Genomic DNA, 16,714 nt, shown 5'->3' on the forward strand with positions numbered 1-16,714 from the left:
CCCGAGAATTTGAAAAATAAAAAAAAAAAAGCGTTAAGGCCAGCTCGCTCACATGCAAGCGACGAGCGGCAGCGACAGAGCGAAAATTTTCAAACTTGTTGGAACTGCGTCCCTCTCGGCGCTCGAGCCACCGCGGCAGCTCAAAAAAAGGTTTCTGTGTCGCTGCGGCGGCAGAAATCGCGAGCATTTTCGCTTGCATGTCGATGGCGCGCGTCAATCCGTTCTCATTGGCAGCGTGGCAAAATGCTGCTCAGCGATAACGTCGGGGCACGTTTATCTTTTGATAGCTCCTGCGGTGGCGGGGAGCGAACTTGGCAGAGTGCCCGTGATGGCTAGATTGCGCAAGCCTGGTTCGATTTATCACGCCGCGCTTGGGGCGGGCGTCATGATAGCAGCAGCTGACCGCGTGCTTTCGCTGATTCATACATGCAAGGATAAACGATAAAAAAAAGAAAGAAAGATATAAACATCCCCGCAAATTAAAAAAAAAAAAAAAAAATCCCTGCCGCTTCTTAACGTCCACAGCCGCCATATCTTACGCTACGCCGCGCGTACAGCACAACGATAAGAAAGGATGACTTGCAAAAAAAAAAAAAAAAAAAAACTGCCGCCGCTTAACATCTGCAGGCGCAATAGCCACGTCCGCCGCCGCGCTGCCGCACGCAGAGAGTTCGCAACACACGCTGACGCTGCAGAAAGCGTCCGACGTCTGTCTGAAAACGGGCTGAGCTGGCTTGGCGCATGCGTTGTGCGTGCTGAAGGAGAGAGATAGCTCAGAAAAAGAATGGGCAAGCCCACGCACATGGCTTGCAAACGTCATGTGTTGGCGCGCGGGAAACGACAACTGCAAATGCGCGCGCCTTTGGGGAATGGGCGCGGCGCTGCCCAGACCAGCCGTCGCCGAACTGTCCCCTCTCATTCCGCGCGTGGCTTGAAAACGTCACGCGGCAAACGGCCAAGGGTAATGCGATCTTCTTTCGGGAAGGCACACTTTCCAGTGTGTGGTGCGAAGTTCGATATATGGAACGACCGGTGAAATTGAGTTCGATATATGACGCGGCTTTCCTATACTTTTACATGGGATTTTCAAGGGGATATTTCGTGAGTTCGATATAACCGGGTTCGACTGTACATGGCACAGAACTTACTTTTTCTACTGCACTTGAAATAATCACCTGTCATCTTGCGTTGGACTTTTTGTTTATTAATGTCCAAAAGCAAGCTCCTCTGAAACATGCAGAAACTAGTCACAGTTTCATTGCACTCTGACCTCCCAACGATAGAGCTAACAAAGACCACCTAAAACTTTGCGCTCTGCCAACTTTGCCAAGCATTTCCAACTGTCACCTCGTCTTGAGAACTGCGTGAGCTATGCATATCTTGTTTGCGCGACCATATTTCACCATGGCATAATTATGCATCAGCCAATGCGCACCCGCTGTGCCCTCACTTTCCATCTTACGCTTCCACATCTCTCTCTTCCACCGCTGCCCTTTTAACTCTCCAGCCACGCCCCCTTCCTGCGCTTTGGAAGAGAGGCCCTCATTGAAGCACATACAGTTGTGGGAAGTCATTGATAGCATCCTTGTCACAGGAGCTCCCTAGCCACCACATGAACAAGAAATAAGATTGGCAGGATTGATGTAGAGCTTTGTTAGTAGACGACCTCTTAGTACCAGTGCTCAACACTATCAAATTAAGCAAGACAGACAGAAAACAAGCGACCTTAGACTCTAAATCTAAACTGCAATGGACTGGCGATTTTTATTCGAGCCATCAGAAATCATTAGACATGTACATTAATATGGCTTCATGGATATCTGAACATATAAACAGTTTTGGAACTATTTCTGTTGCAAACGCAGCTAAAGGCATTAGCACAACAAAATATACGAGTGGTAGGAATCATATATTTACTCAACAAGCCATCTCTACCAAAAGTAATCAATAATTCGGTGGTGAAACCATGTTAATCAGGAGCTCAAAGGACAAGAAAAAATGTTCGCATTATCCAAAGGTCGAATCTTTGAAGGAGTACAGACACCTAATTTCTGAGTTCGTGTTTAATCCTTTGTAATGATGCCCAATACATTATTGTACACAGATCACTGCGTCATATTCGCCTACGAGTGATGACTAATTTATATTAAATTTCTTTTCTTACCTGTTTCGGTTTCGGCTTCAATGGCCGAGCGATGGTTATGACGTCAAAGTCAAGTCTAGGTTATGTGAGAGATGAAAATAAACCGATAACTATTCCTGTCTCGTTTGAATTCACTCTAATGGTAAAGCCAGCCTTCCTCAAGAACAGGAATTACTACAAGCGAAGATTCAGCGACTACATCGCAGTTTTCTTTTTTCATGCCGTGCGTCAAGACTTGACTGTGACGTCACAGCCATCTCTTGGCTGCTGAAAACCAAACTGGTGAGAGAAGAAAATTCAATTATATATTATTTAGCGGTCGTAGGTGAAAGCCGAGTGCAGATCGATGTACAGGAATGACTTGCGCATCATTTATAGAAGAAAAATGCCACCAAAATTTGGTGTCTATAGGCAATGGTCATCAACATTTGAGTGAAAACTGGGAGACAGTGATGACGGTTTGCAATTCCATCCAGCACAAGGAAGAAAAAAAAAAAAGCGCCAGCCAGCGTGGGCTTGGATGAGCGATAGGGGCTGCCACTAGCCACTATCGGTCCGGGTTGGTAGCAAAGCTCGGAAAACTAAACTACGCCATTTAGACCTAGACACCGCCCCACTCTTGAGCCACATCCGGCACTGCTAAGCTTGACGTATTTGGCCTCCCCTGCAGCTCTTTCGTGTGCTGGGGGCGTTGGAGCAAGAAAAAGTTTGAATCAACCAAAACTGCAGCACAAATTAGGCAGCTTTACAAACCATTCAAAATATTAGCCAATCAACCAAAGTGCTGAAACGTTTTTTGAATCAGCCAACAGTAATCAGTTTCCATTACCAAGAGTTTACTTCACCACACGTTTCTTTTCTCAGGGTTCAAGGGACACTGTGTAGCACTCACCCGCACTTTGGTCTCCTGGTACAGCTGCGGAAGCAACGAGTCAAGCAGGTCGCGCACCATCTGTGGACGGTTGTGAGCGGCGGAATTGAGTGCCAGCAACGCCACCCGCCGCACTCCAAGGTCCGGGTCTCCCAGAGCGCCCAAGAAGCGAGCCAGCCGTGGCCGCAGCACTGCCGAGGCCTCCGACGGAGTCCCTGCTGTCATGACACCAAACACTGCAGGGATTCATGAGGGAGAAGGAAAAGAGGCAGACACCGAAAGGCTCAGCCTAGAAAGAAGCGGCAAGATCTAAGTGCCACATCTGCATATTCTCCTGCCCATCGTAAAGAGAGAGTGCTAGCACTCATGTGCCACTGCAAGCTTCAGTTCGTCAGGAGGGGGCCATTTGATTTCCCTTGTTTCCCGCCTCCAGAGCTCTGAGCACCCGGAGATGGGCTGTTGCGTATAGCGTGCCCCAAACTCTTAAACTTCCATATCGAGGCTAGCGCATCAAAATTCTAAAAAAATCACAGACCCAAGCACCTCACTCGACTACTACTCCCCATCTTAGGATGCCAATTGTCCCCACTGAAGGGACACACCCACTCTGCACCTGGTGCCACAGCCAGTATACAGTCGAACCTCGATATAACGAAATTCACGATGTAACAATCTCTGCCCCATTAAAAACCATCTATTTTTTTCGCTAATTAATGAATTTAATGCCGCACTTTCGATTTAACAAAGCCCTTGCGCAACGCATGCAAGTACCAACAGCCACCGTGGCAATCTGATGAGAACTAAAACTTCACTCCTGACACACAATTTTGCCCGCAGTCTGGAATTTGAGAGTGAAGCAAAATGATGAAGGAACGTACTGCTGCGCGTCATCCGTTGCATGCATGCAAAACCCGCGTGCAGAAGTTTTAGAACACGTCATGCCATGCTGGCCAGTCGGAAGGGAATGACAAAGCACTAACTGACTGGAAATATACCGTATTTACTCTCATAATGAACCCACTTTTTTTTTTTTTTTTTCAAGAAAAATAGACTTGAGTTTGAGGGGAGGGTTCAATACGGGGAAAAGTTTAGATTCTTTCTTTTTTTTTTTTACGATCCGTCTATCCCAGCCATCAATCATCAAAGAAATCACGTGGTCAGCTGCTATCATGACTCTGCCGGGCTTTTAGCATCGCTTCAAAAGGCACTTGCTGCTATCACACATTCCAATGATTTTGTGGTGGGGACTGCGCCTACCTCAATCTCTGAGCGATAAAGAGAATGAACATACTGAAAACCATGCTTGCGCAACGCAACAGGATGAGCGGTACCGCAGGCACTCCCCTCAAAGCCTGGCACTCTGCCAAGTTCGGTGGCGGCTTTGAGTACTAGGTACTGCGCTAGCTCTTTGCACATGCAGAGAAAGATTATGCTTTCGTGCTCGTTTGCTATCACTATCTGCTCCTGATATACAAAATAATATCCTTTACCCCTGTTAGTGCTATTATTACTAGAATTTCTTGCTTACTTCATGAATTGATAATCTAAGTTCCCAGCCGTGTTCCATGAACCTGTTACTTCATTTGGGCAGCTAAAACATAGCAACCTCGACGCAACGAAATTCAGGTTATAACGTAATTTTCGGCTGCAAGTAGGACATCTGGCAATAAGTACCGTGCCTTTTTCGTCTCTTTCTCCAACACACTAATAGGACACCTGCTCCTAATGCCTAACGAAAGAAAGGCAAAAGAGAAAAGAGAAAGAGAAAGGAAAAAGGAGGCCCCCACCTGAAGACGCAGCAGAGCCCGTATGTGTGGTGCTGGGCGAGCGTTCAGCCAGGGCCCACTTGGCAGCGGCCACCACGGTGGCACGGGCCAGTGGTGAGGGGTTGTCCAGACAGGCCTCCAGACGAGGCACCAGGAGCGCAGGGCGCACAAGCGCCAGCCTGCCCAGGCACTCAGCAACCACATTGCGTGCCCCCTCCTCGGGGCACTCCCAGTGCTGCACCAGGAGCGACCTGCATCCAGGCACAAAGCGGAGTTTGATGCCGGGCAGGACAGGTACGTAGCACTTGGGAGAGACTGCCCTTGTCATACTGCTAGAGCTAACTGGGCACATGTACAACCCTAGGCACAAGCCTTCAGGCCACGTGGTTTGCTTTTCAGCCGTGCAGTGGGAAACTTCGGGTATCACTGAAGAACCGAACCTTTGTGGGGGTGAATAAAAGTTCCTTGTCATTGCCTCTTTTGATGTTCAGATTTTTTTTTTTTGCTACCATGAAGCCCAAAGATATGCATTGATGCAAAGACCAAGGCGGTAAACATACCCGGTATTTCTTTGCAATAAGACAGCCAACAACTTTCACATGCAGAAGTTGAAAGAAAGAGCGCGCCATAGTGGACCTCCTGCATTCCCTATTGAAAACCCAAATGGAACTAAATGAAACCAGACAGCATCAGAGCAAAGATGGCATTACACCGCAGTGAGTTACTTTATAGTGATGTGCAATGCTTGCCCCTTTTTATGTTGTCTACTGCTCCTGTGCAGCTTTTCCCTAATGCGAGATCAGCAACCCTGAGCATCAATGCTAGCTAATCGAAACTAAAAAAAAAAAAATTATAGCGCTTTGCTTTTTCAAAAAAAAACATCCCGTACAATTCTTGTGAGCAGCCTCAACCGAGTTGACACCACCAGAGGCAGTGTATTACACATGGCAAGGCCAGCTTTATTGCGCGAATTAGTCAAGACTTGCACAATTGCTTACAGCAGCCAGTTGTAGCGATTGGATAACAGGCAGCCATGCGTCTTCGATGTAAGGCACTCTCTGTAGCAATACTGCATTTTTTTATGCCATTTTTCAAATTGTTCACAGAGCTGCTCTCTTCGCCTCAGATGTATTCAGGAATAGAAAGCAAGGCTGAAACAAGTTCCCTACCCTTTGGTTTCATGAATCCACTACTGAGCTGTATGTTTGCTGGCATCTAAAGGCAACAAGCTCTGCATTTCTTTTACCAGCTCCAGAATCACTGAAAACAAAATGCTAAAGAATCGTTCCTTAAGCTCTTCAACCTAGCAGCATGCCGAATGCTTCATTACATGCACCAGCAATGAAAGATGTTATTGAAGCAAAAATTTATTTTTAAAATAACAATACCCCACATTTTAACATTAACTCACAAAATGCAGCCATGCACCCTAAGTGCGAGTACAAAAACATGCAAAAAAAAAAAAAATAAGCAAGAATAGGGGGTGAATACTCGGCACATAAGCAATTTTCACGCACAAAAATGTGGCAATCTGTTCTTGCACAGCATACTAACCAGATTGACTCAATAAAAGGGTCGAGTGCCTGAATGCTCTCTGGGCTCGATGACTGACAGCTGATGATCTGCAAGAGGGTAATGAAAGAGAAATACAAACACAATTCTCTAAAGATATTGCAAAATGATATCTCAGTCATGCACCTGTCCCACAAATCCCTCACCAACTGGACATCACCAAAGCACTCAAAAGTAAGCTTACCTCCTTGAGCGAGTGAAGGAGAAGGTACTGCCGCCTGGGCTGCTCGCCAATTTCTTTCAGCACGAAAGGCAGGTACTCCGTCAAATTGCCTACACTCACGCTACCTGCAGAGACCAAATTCCACAGCGGAGAGCTTCACAAGACAGAAGAGCTCTCCTGATGCAAATATAAGATGCAATCAATGCAAGTAATAAAAGCAACTAGTATCATTTGTAATGCTTTTCGTGCGGTTCTTTGTTCTATTCCATTATCTAGACTATTCAAAATGCAGAATTTTCAAAGGCACGTTTAAAGCACCAAAGATGATTACAGATATAACTGCGATCTAGCCAAGTGTGAAAAAAAAAAAAAAAAAAAAAACCATTATTCGAACAATTGATTAACAACACAATAAAAATGATAGCCTGCTACTCCATGTTGCTACTGCCAATGGCACATCCGGTAGCAAGGTTCAAATGTATGCAATGCATATGCCCGATATTCAACAAACCTAATGCAAATGATGCTGCCGTCTTCACTTCTTCACTCTGCGATGAGAATGCTTCTAAAAGTATAGAGTTGAGGTCTGTAACTCCGCTCAAGTCTCTGCAAGGTAAAACAATGTTCAGTGTATAGTACACGTATAAGCCACGGACACAGACCTCTCAGAAGTTTCCCAATGGAAAACAAAGGAAGCAGCAAACACTCACTTATGCCGGCCAATTTCTCCTATGGCAAGAAGGGCAAACAGCTGAATTGAATCCACACTGCGATTGGCCTGCACAAGGTAACAACACAGCACAATTTGAAGCTTGTTTTCTCACAGCAGTTGTGCATACATGGCATGACTTGCAAAGTAAAAGTAAGTAAAACCTGCACACAAACGTGCACAAAATAAAATGTGTCCATGAAAATGCATACAACCACAGAAACGGACCACAGTCAAAGGAATAGAAAATAGTGCGATGTTCCCAGTTATCTAATATTACTGGACCCAAATATAGTTCGTCAGGCTTCAGACTATAAAAGCAATGCACAATGACCAACACGAAGCAAGTGTAGCTTGCCCAAGTCAAGGCTGCACAAAAATTTTGCAAGCTGGTGATCTCTGACACTCTCATAAGGCACAGGCTAGAGTATTCACTTCCAAAAAACATTACCTTGCCATAGCCATTTTTTTAATTAGCAGCACAGCAGCCCTAGTTACCCAAACCTTTGCAATTTCATGTTGTACAATAGAGCGCACCCTATGCTGTGCCAGAGTCCTTCAATGCTCCTTCTGGTCCCGAAACTCCCACCAAAGTTTCATATAGGGTCAGCGCTGGCCGCTAGAAGTGTAGCTGGGCACTGAAGGGCATGGATTGGGCCTGCCCACAGCTGCGGTGCGTGGCTGCTACGGCTCCCGTGGTGTTGATTTTGATCTCTGCTTCAAGCTTTTTTTCTGCCACTTGTTTTGCAATTATGTCATGATATTGGGAAATGAGTGCATAAGGATAAAGCAGAAGATTCTGCACTTCGAGAGAGTGCGCGATGTTTTCCCAGGAATGCACTGATGGCGACGGCTGCACCTCGGCGCTACAGCTGCTTACTAGCTATGTACAAACAGATATCGCCGTTTACATTGCGTAAAATGTAAAACTGCACCAGCTCAGCTCCATCTGCGCTTACTAAATTCGGGACCACCGCTGTCTCTCCCGTTTCCGAGCTACTGGTGACTACCTACGCAGTTTAGACTTTGTCAAATCGCTTGGAAGGGCTTCGAAAATTCTTGGGATAGCGCCAGGCCGGAGCACTGGCCTTCCCCATTGCGGTGATACCACGTTGCCGTTCACAGTGAATTCCTCGACACGAATGATGTCGCCAGTGTGAAGGTGCTCTTCGCAAACACGTTTAAAACCAAAGTGAAGTCACCAGTCTCTTCCCGCAGTATTGCACGCTCCTTTTTTTGTGACACCTCCTTGACAGCAGGGAAACGAAACGAGACCTTCTTGGTCGCGCCTTAGTAGCCGGAACGGCATCCTGGTACGCAACAAGTGTTCGCCGTGGTTCCACGTGCACGAGTTACATGATGTCATTGCAAAGCATAACAGGAGATGTCGAAATTCGCACTCTAATTACCAGCGGCGATGCTTTCTGATCGGTCATGACAGTGCTGAGCTCCTCGAACGGTGCCCTTAACTGCTCAGTGGCGGTATATGAACCTCTCCTATAGTGTTACGGAGGAGTTTCGTGACCAGTAGGAGCATTGAAAGACTCTGGCTGTGCCGAGTAGCCATTTGTCATCACACTAACTATGCTTCGCACAGAGTGCACAGAGGAATGCTTGGAGTAGTTCCTCACTTGGATGTCATGCAGAAACCTCTGCACCACAGGCAGCGCCTCCTGGGGGCACTGCAGAGTGAGCGCGGCCACTGCCTTGGCCATGGAGTGGTAGGCCTGCCGGTGGATGGTGGTGGCAGCACCTGCACCACCCGCCTGGTACACCGGGCCGCTCACCTCCTGTGCCAGCAAAACACAAGGAGCACCTTCATCAGCCTTCCTCCTTCCATCCTCCCTTCTTCAGGAACTACTAAAACTGCAGCACAGAGGCCGGCACTGAAGACCCACGCATTAACTAATCTCGGAGAAGAAAGAAACCTCGAGAGAACCGAGACCATGTCCCCCCACAGCTTCTTTTGTGAGCCTGGCGACACGTGAGCACAAGTGTCTCTCTACTCACATGAAGCAGCTCTTTAAAGCCAAGGCCAGGCAGATTCAGGGACACAAGCGCCTGAAGGAACTCCAGCATCGCATTCAGAGCACCACCTGGAACATAAAGCCCGCAATACAATGACTTGGAGCTCTTCCTTGGTTAGCTCGGTTAAATGTTGGCACGAGCACTAGAGAACACAATAACAAAGGCTAAATAGTAAATGAAGTAAAGGAGGTGGGAGACCTCACGGGGCACCCAGAGAAGGGTGAGCGCATCATCACCTTGGAGGAGGGGCGACCGCACCAAGACTAGGATCTCCGGCAGGATTGCACGGGGCACCAGCGAAAGGGACTGCTGGTGGACCTTCGATATGGACGTCAGCAGGTTGAGCGTCAGCTGCAAATACATGGATATCCGTGCAAAAGACATTGTAGCTGCAAGCATACGATTAAACTAACAACTTCAAACAGGTCTCTGTAGCGTAAAAAAGAAGTTGGTAATATGAAGCCCGATTATGTGAAACAGACTGCAGTGCAGTTCAGTTTTCTCAGAAGCAAACTACAGCGACCTAAGCCAAAGATCACGAAAGCGACCATAGATAAAAAAAAAAGCCTCAAAACTTTGCAAATTTGCAAAAAAAAAAACAAAAAATAAAAACAAACAAACAAACAAAAAAAACTGGCAGACAACACAGTATATCTTTGTCACAATCTCATTCAAAAAGCAACAGTGGGGTTTTATCATATTTCATGACTGACATTCCAGACATTCCATTCCAGAAGTACTGTGTACACACAAAGTCTGATTTGAGCGAGCTATTTGGCTCACTTTTTTACCTCGAGAAAACGACGAAGAATGAAGACAATGGAAAGGCACACTCCCAGACAAGAGCAGCCCCGTCTGATCCACCTTCCTGTTATAGCGTTTTTTCTTTTTTTGGACTGTTTGTAATATAATCATTGAATATGCCATTTTTTTGGCCGCAAGTTTTTTTTTTTTTTTTTTTTTTCAAACCAACAGATGCGAGTGGGTAGAGCGGTCACAAAAACTAACCCTTCACCACTAAGAACTACCACCTTGGAAATCAATCTGACAGCATGGCTTGGAGAGGATTTGCTAACTGATCTTCACTACTGCCAATCAAGTTAATGCGAGGTCTTCATTGCCATCAAGACAGCTACAAAATAGCGCGATCGTATTGGAACACTGAGTGGTAGTGTCGGCTATGGTTTAGACACCACTGTCCATAGCCCAGGACAGAAGGGGGAACGCGGGGTTGGGACAGCAGCCAGACGTTCTCGCTTCTTCCCGAGGATTCTCTTTTCCTGCCTTCACGACATTGCAGACTTTCATCTTGCTTTAAGCAGCACCAGTGTGGGTTGAACCCCATCTGGTACTGGTGATGCAAGGTGGCATGAACAAGACGGAAGCCCGAATCTGGCTTAAATAAAATCCAATATTACTGACTGCAAATGGAGCATAGGTAATGGCGAAGCTCACTAATTTGTAGGAGAGCTTTTCTCAAAAGGCTGATGGTTTTTTGCTTTCTTATTCTTAAGTTTTTCAGACCATCTATTTAGAACACTTTTCAGCTTGCACAGAGTCCGAAAGATAAGTCACTGACATCAAAAAAAAATATATATATATATATATAATAAAAAATAATAATAATAAAAAAGAAGCTGACAGCGGTTTCTACTCACCTGAGAAATATGCAGGTCTGTTTCGTTGATAAGTGCTGGCAACTCCTGCATAACAGTGGCCACCATGTCCTGAGATAGGCATGCACCTACGAGAAAGGGAACACAGTTGGTCAATGTCACAGTGTCATAGCGGCAATGGTAAACAATGGTGGTTGCATAGCTCATCCCTCCCTTCCCCAATGCTGCTGTTCACAATCTTGGCCAAGACAACCAGTAAAAAGTGAAACAAAAAATGCTTCCTCTACTTTATAAATACAATCGAACCCGGATAGCTCGAACTTTGGTTATATCGAACTCACGGAATATCCCCTTGAAAACTCCATGTAAAAGGAATGAGAGAGAACAGTTCGGCGACGACTGGTCTAGAAAAGCGCCGCGCCCTTTCTCCAAAGGCGCGCACATTTGCGGTGATCGTTTGCCGCGCTAACATTTTCAAGCCATGTGCGTGAATGGACGAAAGGGAACCGGTTAGACAACGGCCGGTACAGAGTAGACGCAGCCAATGCAGCCATGGTGTTTGGGAGAGGAGGAACAAACCGATAGAGCGAAGCGCAAGGGTGTGCCCATTCTTCTGCCAAGCTTTCTTCCCTTCCCTTCTCTTTCCCGGTCTCCGCTCGCAGCTGCACGCATTACGTATGCGCCGACAAGTCAACTCGGTCCGTGGCAAACAGAACAGGGGACGTTTTCTCCAGTGTGTATTGTGAACTCTGTGTTTGGCGAGTAACGTGTAATGCGCGTCTTGTTTCATCGCGCGAAACTTGCGGTGTAGAGTAAGCTATGGCGGCTGCGGACAATAAGAAGAGGCAGTTTTTTTGTTTTTTTTTTTGTTTGCAAAGTCGTCCATCCTTGTCGTGGTGCTGAAAGTGTGGCATAGTGCAAGCTATGGCAGTTGCGCCCGTTAGGAAGTGGCAAATTTTTCTTTTCTTTTTGTTTTTGTTCTGTTTTGCAAGAGTTGTCCATCCTTGTCGTGCTGAACGTGAAGCGTAGCATTAGCTATGAGGGCTGCGAACGTTAAAAGGCGTCAATTTTTCTTTTTTTGCGAGAGTCGTCCATCCTTGCATCTATGAATCAACGCGGTTGCAGACGTTAAAATGCGGCAATTAGTTTTTTTTTGCGAGAGTCGTCCATCCCTGCATCTATGAACAAACGAAAGCACGCAGTCAGCTACGATCATGACACCGGCTTTTGGCATTGTTCGCTTCTACTAGCATTTGCAGCTGTCATACTTTCCAATGATTTTGTGGCAGTGGACTCTGCCCGCCCCAAGTGCGGCTTGAAAAATCGAACCAGGCTTGTGCAATCAAGCCATCACGGGCACTCTGCCAAGTTCGCTCCCCGCCACCGCAGGAGCTAGCATAAAAAGTATAGTTAAAAGATAAACACGCCATGTTGGTATCGCTGCACAGCATCTTAGCACACTGCCAATAAATGAGCTGTGGATGCGGCAGTCGAAACGGGCGGATGTGCCACCGACTAACGGTTTTTTTTTTTCTTTTCATATTCTCAGCAACAGAAGTCGAGGGTGGGTTCATGATGCAGGTGGGTTGATTACGCGGCAAATACGGTATCATTTTTCACGATCGCAAGCGGCTTCTCAAGCCGATTTCTGTATATAGAATTATCAATATATCGAACTATTTCGCGATCCCCTTCGAATTCGATATATCTGGGTTCGACTGTATTCTTTTCAAATTCGGAATTCCAAGTCATTGCACACTCCAAAAAAAAGGTATGATGAAGGCAAAAAAGTCCGGTACACAAGCCACCACAATGACAATGGCCTTGGAGACAAGCAAACAGTAGTGAACACTCACTGTAGTTTCGAACAAGTGTGTCCAACAGGGTCAAAGATGCCAGCTTCAGGGCTCGCTGGTTCTTGCGCAGAAACGTGGCCAGAGCGAGAACGCACTCGCACAGCACGGGACTCAGATCTATGTGCAGCGGCGACCTGTTTAAGAAAAAACACCAAGAAGTGGCCCTATCCTGTTCACTATAAACGTGCAAAATCATCATCATCATTATCAGTTGGATTATATCATTGCAGGGCAAAAGCCTCTCCCATATTACTCCAATTCACCCGGTCCTGTGCTAGCTGCATCCACTTGATCCCTGTAAACTTCTTAACCTCACCCACACACCTAACTTTCTGCCGGCCCCTGCTATGCTTTCCTTCCCTCGAAATCCAATTTGTTACCGTCAGTGACCATCGGTTATTCTCTCTTCGCACTACATGTCATGCCCATCACCATGCCAAAATGCATGAGGTTAAAAAGACATTCACTACCAGCGCACATTTTTACTATGTCATTTTTGCCAATGCCATTTGAAGTGCACAACTTGTTTATAATAAAAAAATCACCAGGGTTCAGCGCTGCTGAACCAAATATTGAGCGAAAGCATTAGCTGCGGGTGACCGAGCGTTCTTCTTCTTTTTTTCTTCTTCCTCAGTACACACATAAAGCCCCGCTTTAACCAACCCATATGAACGTGCCTCAGTAGCCCATAGGGGTGACGTGAATGCCAGGGTGCTAGCAGGCGGATTCTGACATAACCGTCCCATGTGAAACGACAGCTTGGGGTCGTCTAAAGGTCAAAGGTCCATGGTGGTTACCGCCGTTCCACGCTGAAAGCCAAGCAGTATTGCTTTCGCAATAAAAGCAAACACAGGTGCACAGCGTGGTCTTACCCTGCCACCTTTGTGAGGGCCTTGACGGTGGTTAGCCGCGTGATCTCATTACGCAGCCGGTCGAGGAAGATCGGAAGGCACACCGCCAACTCCGCTTGGAGGCTGTCCCCCAAGTGGCACAGGATGTAGCCCCTAAAAAAAGAAAAGCACCACACATGGCTCTGGCTTAGAGTTCCACTGGCCAAAATATGTCATGAGATTATGGTGCAGATGAAAAGACCTTGCCTCATATAGTACAGATTGAGCACTATAATCAAAAGAGGCTTTGCAATATTGATTTGCCATTTAAAATCGCATAAAAAGAACTGAGGCGCTATCTAGCGGAGAAACCCTATTACTTTCACTGTAGTACCCCACGTGACTACATGCCAGAAAAATATCGCAGATTTTCATAAGTGCACACTGTTCTTCTTACATCTAGGAGGGCTTGTCATAATTTATTATAATTTGCGTTATCTCCACGGCATGCTTAAATAAGAGCCACCCTTCCTTTCGCACAGTGAGAGGCATGCTTTCAGGTTTTGTCACAGGTGGCGCCACAGTGTTTGGAATTCTGTGAAGCGATGACAGTGCCCACAAAAACTTTCGTCGACGGGGCGTGCGTTATTGTGCCGTAACAGCCTTGAGTGTGAAACTAAAAAGGACGTTACCCTTATATAAAAAAAATAAATAAATAAAATTTAAAAAAAAAAAAAGCCGAATTACTGTCTAGTGAGTAAAATTTATATTTGTTTTCGGTAAATCTTTTTTGTCGACCACCAGTCGTCATCACAGTCGCTGCTCATGGTTTCCAGCATCGGACTACATAAAAACGGGCGCATGCACCGAGTGAAAAATCCTTGGTACAAATTTTCCAGACAGTTTCTACCAAAACCGCTATAGAATCGAACATTTTAGGCATCAATCTTTTAATTGCACCGAAAAAAATTTCAGACCCAAATTCCAGTGCTCTGTCCCTTAAAGTGCAATCAAATTTGTGGCTTCTAAATGGAATATGAGAAGCAGCAAAACATGAGATATTGGGGCCAAATTGGGGCTAGCTTTTGTAGCAGCAAAGTGAATAGTTCATTGAATTTTTGGACTGTTCGATCATTCAGACCACTTCCAGGGCTCCAGTGAGTTGGAAAAATCAGTCGGTGACTGTAGCTTTTATCGCATGACGTAAATGATCGAGCCTATATAAAAATGCTTGCTTTCAACTAGAGTCGACGACAGATTTTTCGGACCCCCAATTTTTTGCTTGATTACTCGGACTTTTTCCCGGCCCCAGGACATACAGTCAATGTATTACGCCGCTCAAAATTTCGGACACTCTAGGAGAGCTATTCGATTTTTCGGACATTCCAAGTGTCAGCCAGGCCAACTGCCACACATTTTGAGTGGTGTCGCCGCCATCTTGTTTGTTTACTTTTTCCTTAGATGGCCTCAAAACCAATGCCGACCTTGTGCGCCGCTCCTCAGCTAAACTGACGCTGGATCGAGGCTATATTATTTGCCTAGCAGCTTCCGTTTCCGGAATGTCATTGCTCGCCGCCGGAGTGCTTTTCCTTTTCTTTTAGCCTGAGTGCTTCAACTGCCTGCCAGTTCCTCTGTGTGTTTGCCGCGCGTTTCACGTGCGTTGCAGAGCGTAGCGAGTAGGCCTAGCCGTGGTCGTGCTGATACGAGAACTACGTTCTGTTGCTATTGTGCCTGGCATTTAATTGCATCGTCTTCAGTTCTTCAAGAAGCTGTTTCCGAATTTTATAAGGTTGTATTTTTTTTTTCCTGCGTGCAACGCAACAGCGAAAGGCACTCAACGAAGTCGGTGTTGTGATCCAGTGGTTGGTAGTGGTGGTGTGCCTCGACAGTGGGAAAACCTACTCTGTCGATTTGCTTGGAGCACTTAGTACACTCGCCGATGCGTGGAAGTCTGTAGTACCCACAACGCTACGCAATTGCTTCCGCCACGCGGGATTTGTGCTGAATGACGAGTCGGCTGCCTTGGACGATGAGAGCGTCGTCGAGCAGCTGTCAGGCAGTGGGCAGCTCCTTCACGACTTTCGCACTGCTGGTGTCGAAATTTCATCGGCCGACTCGTTTTCAGAGTTCACAGACGTGGACCACGAGTTGTAACTGTGCGCTGGGCTCACAGATGCAGAAATTATTCGCCAAGTGCTCGTGGAGTCTGACGACGATGACTCACCTGCAACAGCGCAGCCAACGCAAGCTGATGCAAGTGAAATTCAGGCGGACCTGTTAGCACGGAAGCGGAGCGTGGTGCAGAAAAGCCTTCATGACTTTTTCCGGTCTCAAAGTCAAAAATGGGCAATAAATTGAGCTTTTTTTGGTGCACATTTGTTTTTTCGGACTGCCCAATTTTTCAGACATTTTCGTGGCCTGCTGAGAGTCAGAAAAATTGGTCGTCGACTGTATATCACTACTCTCTCCCCGCAGAGCAGTCAAAATCGTTGAAAGCAAAGTTGAGCTCATACTCTTAAAGTTATAGTAGTGTGTGCAAATATCTGAAATTTCGCATATGAATCGAATGTGTTTGTAATTAAATTCATATTCGTATTAAAAAAAGCAGACATTCTGAATTTTACAAATACACGAAAACGTTGCGTATTCGCCATAGTTTCACGACACACCTCAAGCATTGGTTCACCGCAATGCCTGGGGTGTTCATTATTACTGTGATCCAAACAGCTTTTGGCAGTTTTTATCAGGAACATTTGATAATGCAAGCTTTTGATTAAATAGACATTCTTTCAGGTCCCTCGAAGGGTGAACTGAAGCGAGCTTGATGAGTATTCAGCATGATGCGACAGCTCCACATACGGTTTCATGCAGGTTTTTCTGTACAAAAAAACCTATATGCGGAGTCTTGTATGAAAATTTATACTGGATATATGAGTAGTTTATACACTTCTGCGCAATTCTATTTAAATTTTATTTGCAAATACAATGTGATTCTGAAATAAACAAGAACAATGGTTACTATTACTTTCTCATTTCTTTCCAATGTTCAATATTCAAATAAAGGCATTTTTCAACTATGGTGGTAGCTTGCCAGCTGGCAGACTACCACCGTAGGTTGCACCAAGAACTTCAAATCGCCGACCGTGCTACCGAGTTCACA

At 46.0% G+C, this 16,714-nt stretch overlaps 1 protein-coding gene across 3 annotated transcripts in view; it reads right to left on the reverse strand.

The window, feature by feature from the left end:
- Nucleotides 1–16,714, reverse strand: part of Cand1 (Cullin-associated and neddylation-dissociated 1) — a 58,362-nt gene that overhangs the window by 14,168 nt on the left and 27,480 nt on the right. The window contains exons 14-25 of one of the 3 annotated variants that reach the window (XM_084602006.1): nucleotides 13,597–13,728; nucleotides 12,725–12,858; nucleotides 10,911–10,996; nucleotides 9,489–9,603; nucleotides 9,235–9,320; nucleotides 8,856–9,014; nucleotides 7,226–7,293; nucleotides 7,027–7,121; nucleotides 6,537–6,640; nucleotides 6,335–6,402; nucleotides 4,802–5,031; nucleotides 3,036–3,229 (exon numbers count right to left, since the gene is read on the reverse strand). In XM_084602006.1, the coding sequence (XP_084458132.1) occupies nucleotides 3,036–3,229; nucleotides 4,802–5,031; nucleotides 6,335–6,402; nucleotides 6,537–6,640; nucleotides 7,027–7,121; nucleotides 7,226–7,293; nucleotides 8,856–9,014; nucleotides 9,235–9,320; nucleotides 9,489–9,603; nucleotides 10,911–10,996; nucleotides 12,725–12,858; nucleotides 13,597–13,728 (1,471 nt within the window). Of the gene's footprint in view, nucleotides 1–3,035; nucleotides 3,251–4,801; nucleotides 5,032–6,334; nucleotides 6,403–6,536; nucleotides 6,641–7,026; nucleotides 7,122–7,225; nucleotides 7,294–8,855; nucleotides 9,015–9,234; nucleotides 9,321–9,488; nucleotides 9,604–10,910; nucleotides 10,997–12,724; nucleotides 12,859–13,596; nucleotides 13,729–16,714 lie in introns of all 3 variants that reach the window. The other 2 variants (XM_084602005.1, XM_084602004.1) reach the window with 2 other exon arrangements.

The sequence above is a fragment of the Amblyomma maculatum genome, chromosome 4 (genome assembly GCF_055883805.1).
Source record: "Amblyomma maculatum isolate TAMU_Amacu chromosome 4, ASM5588380v1, whole genome shotgun sequence".
Lineage (NCBI taxonomy): Eukaryota > Metazoa > Arthropoda > Arachnida > Ixodida > Ixodidae > Amblyomma > Amblyomma maculatum.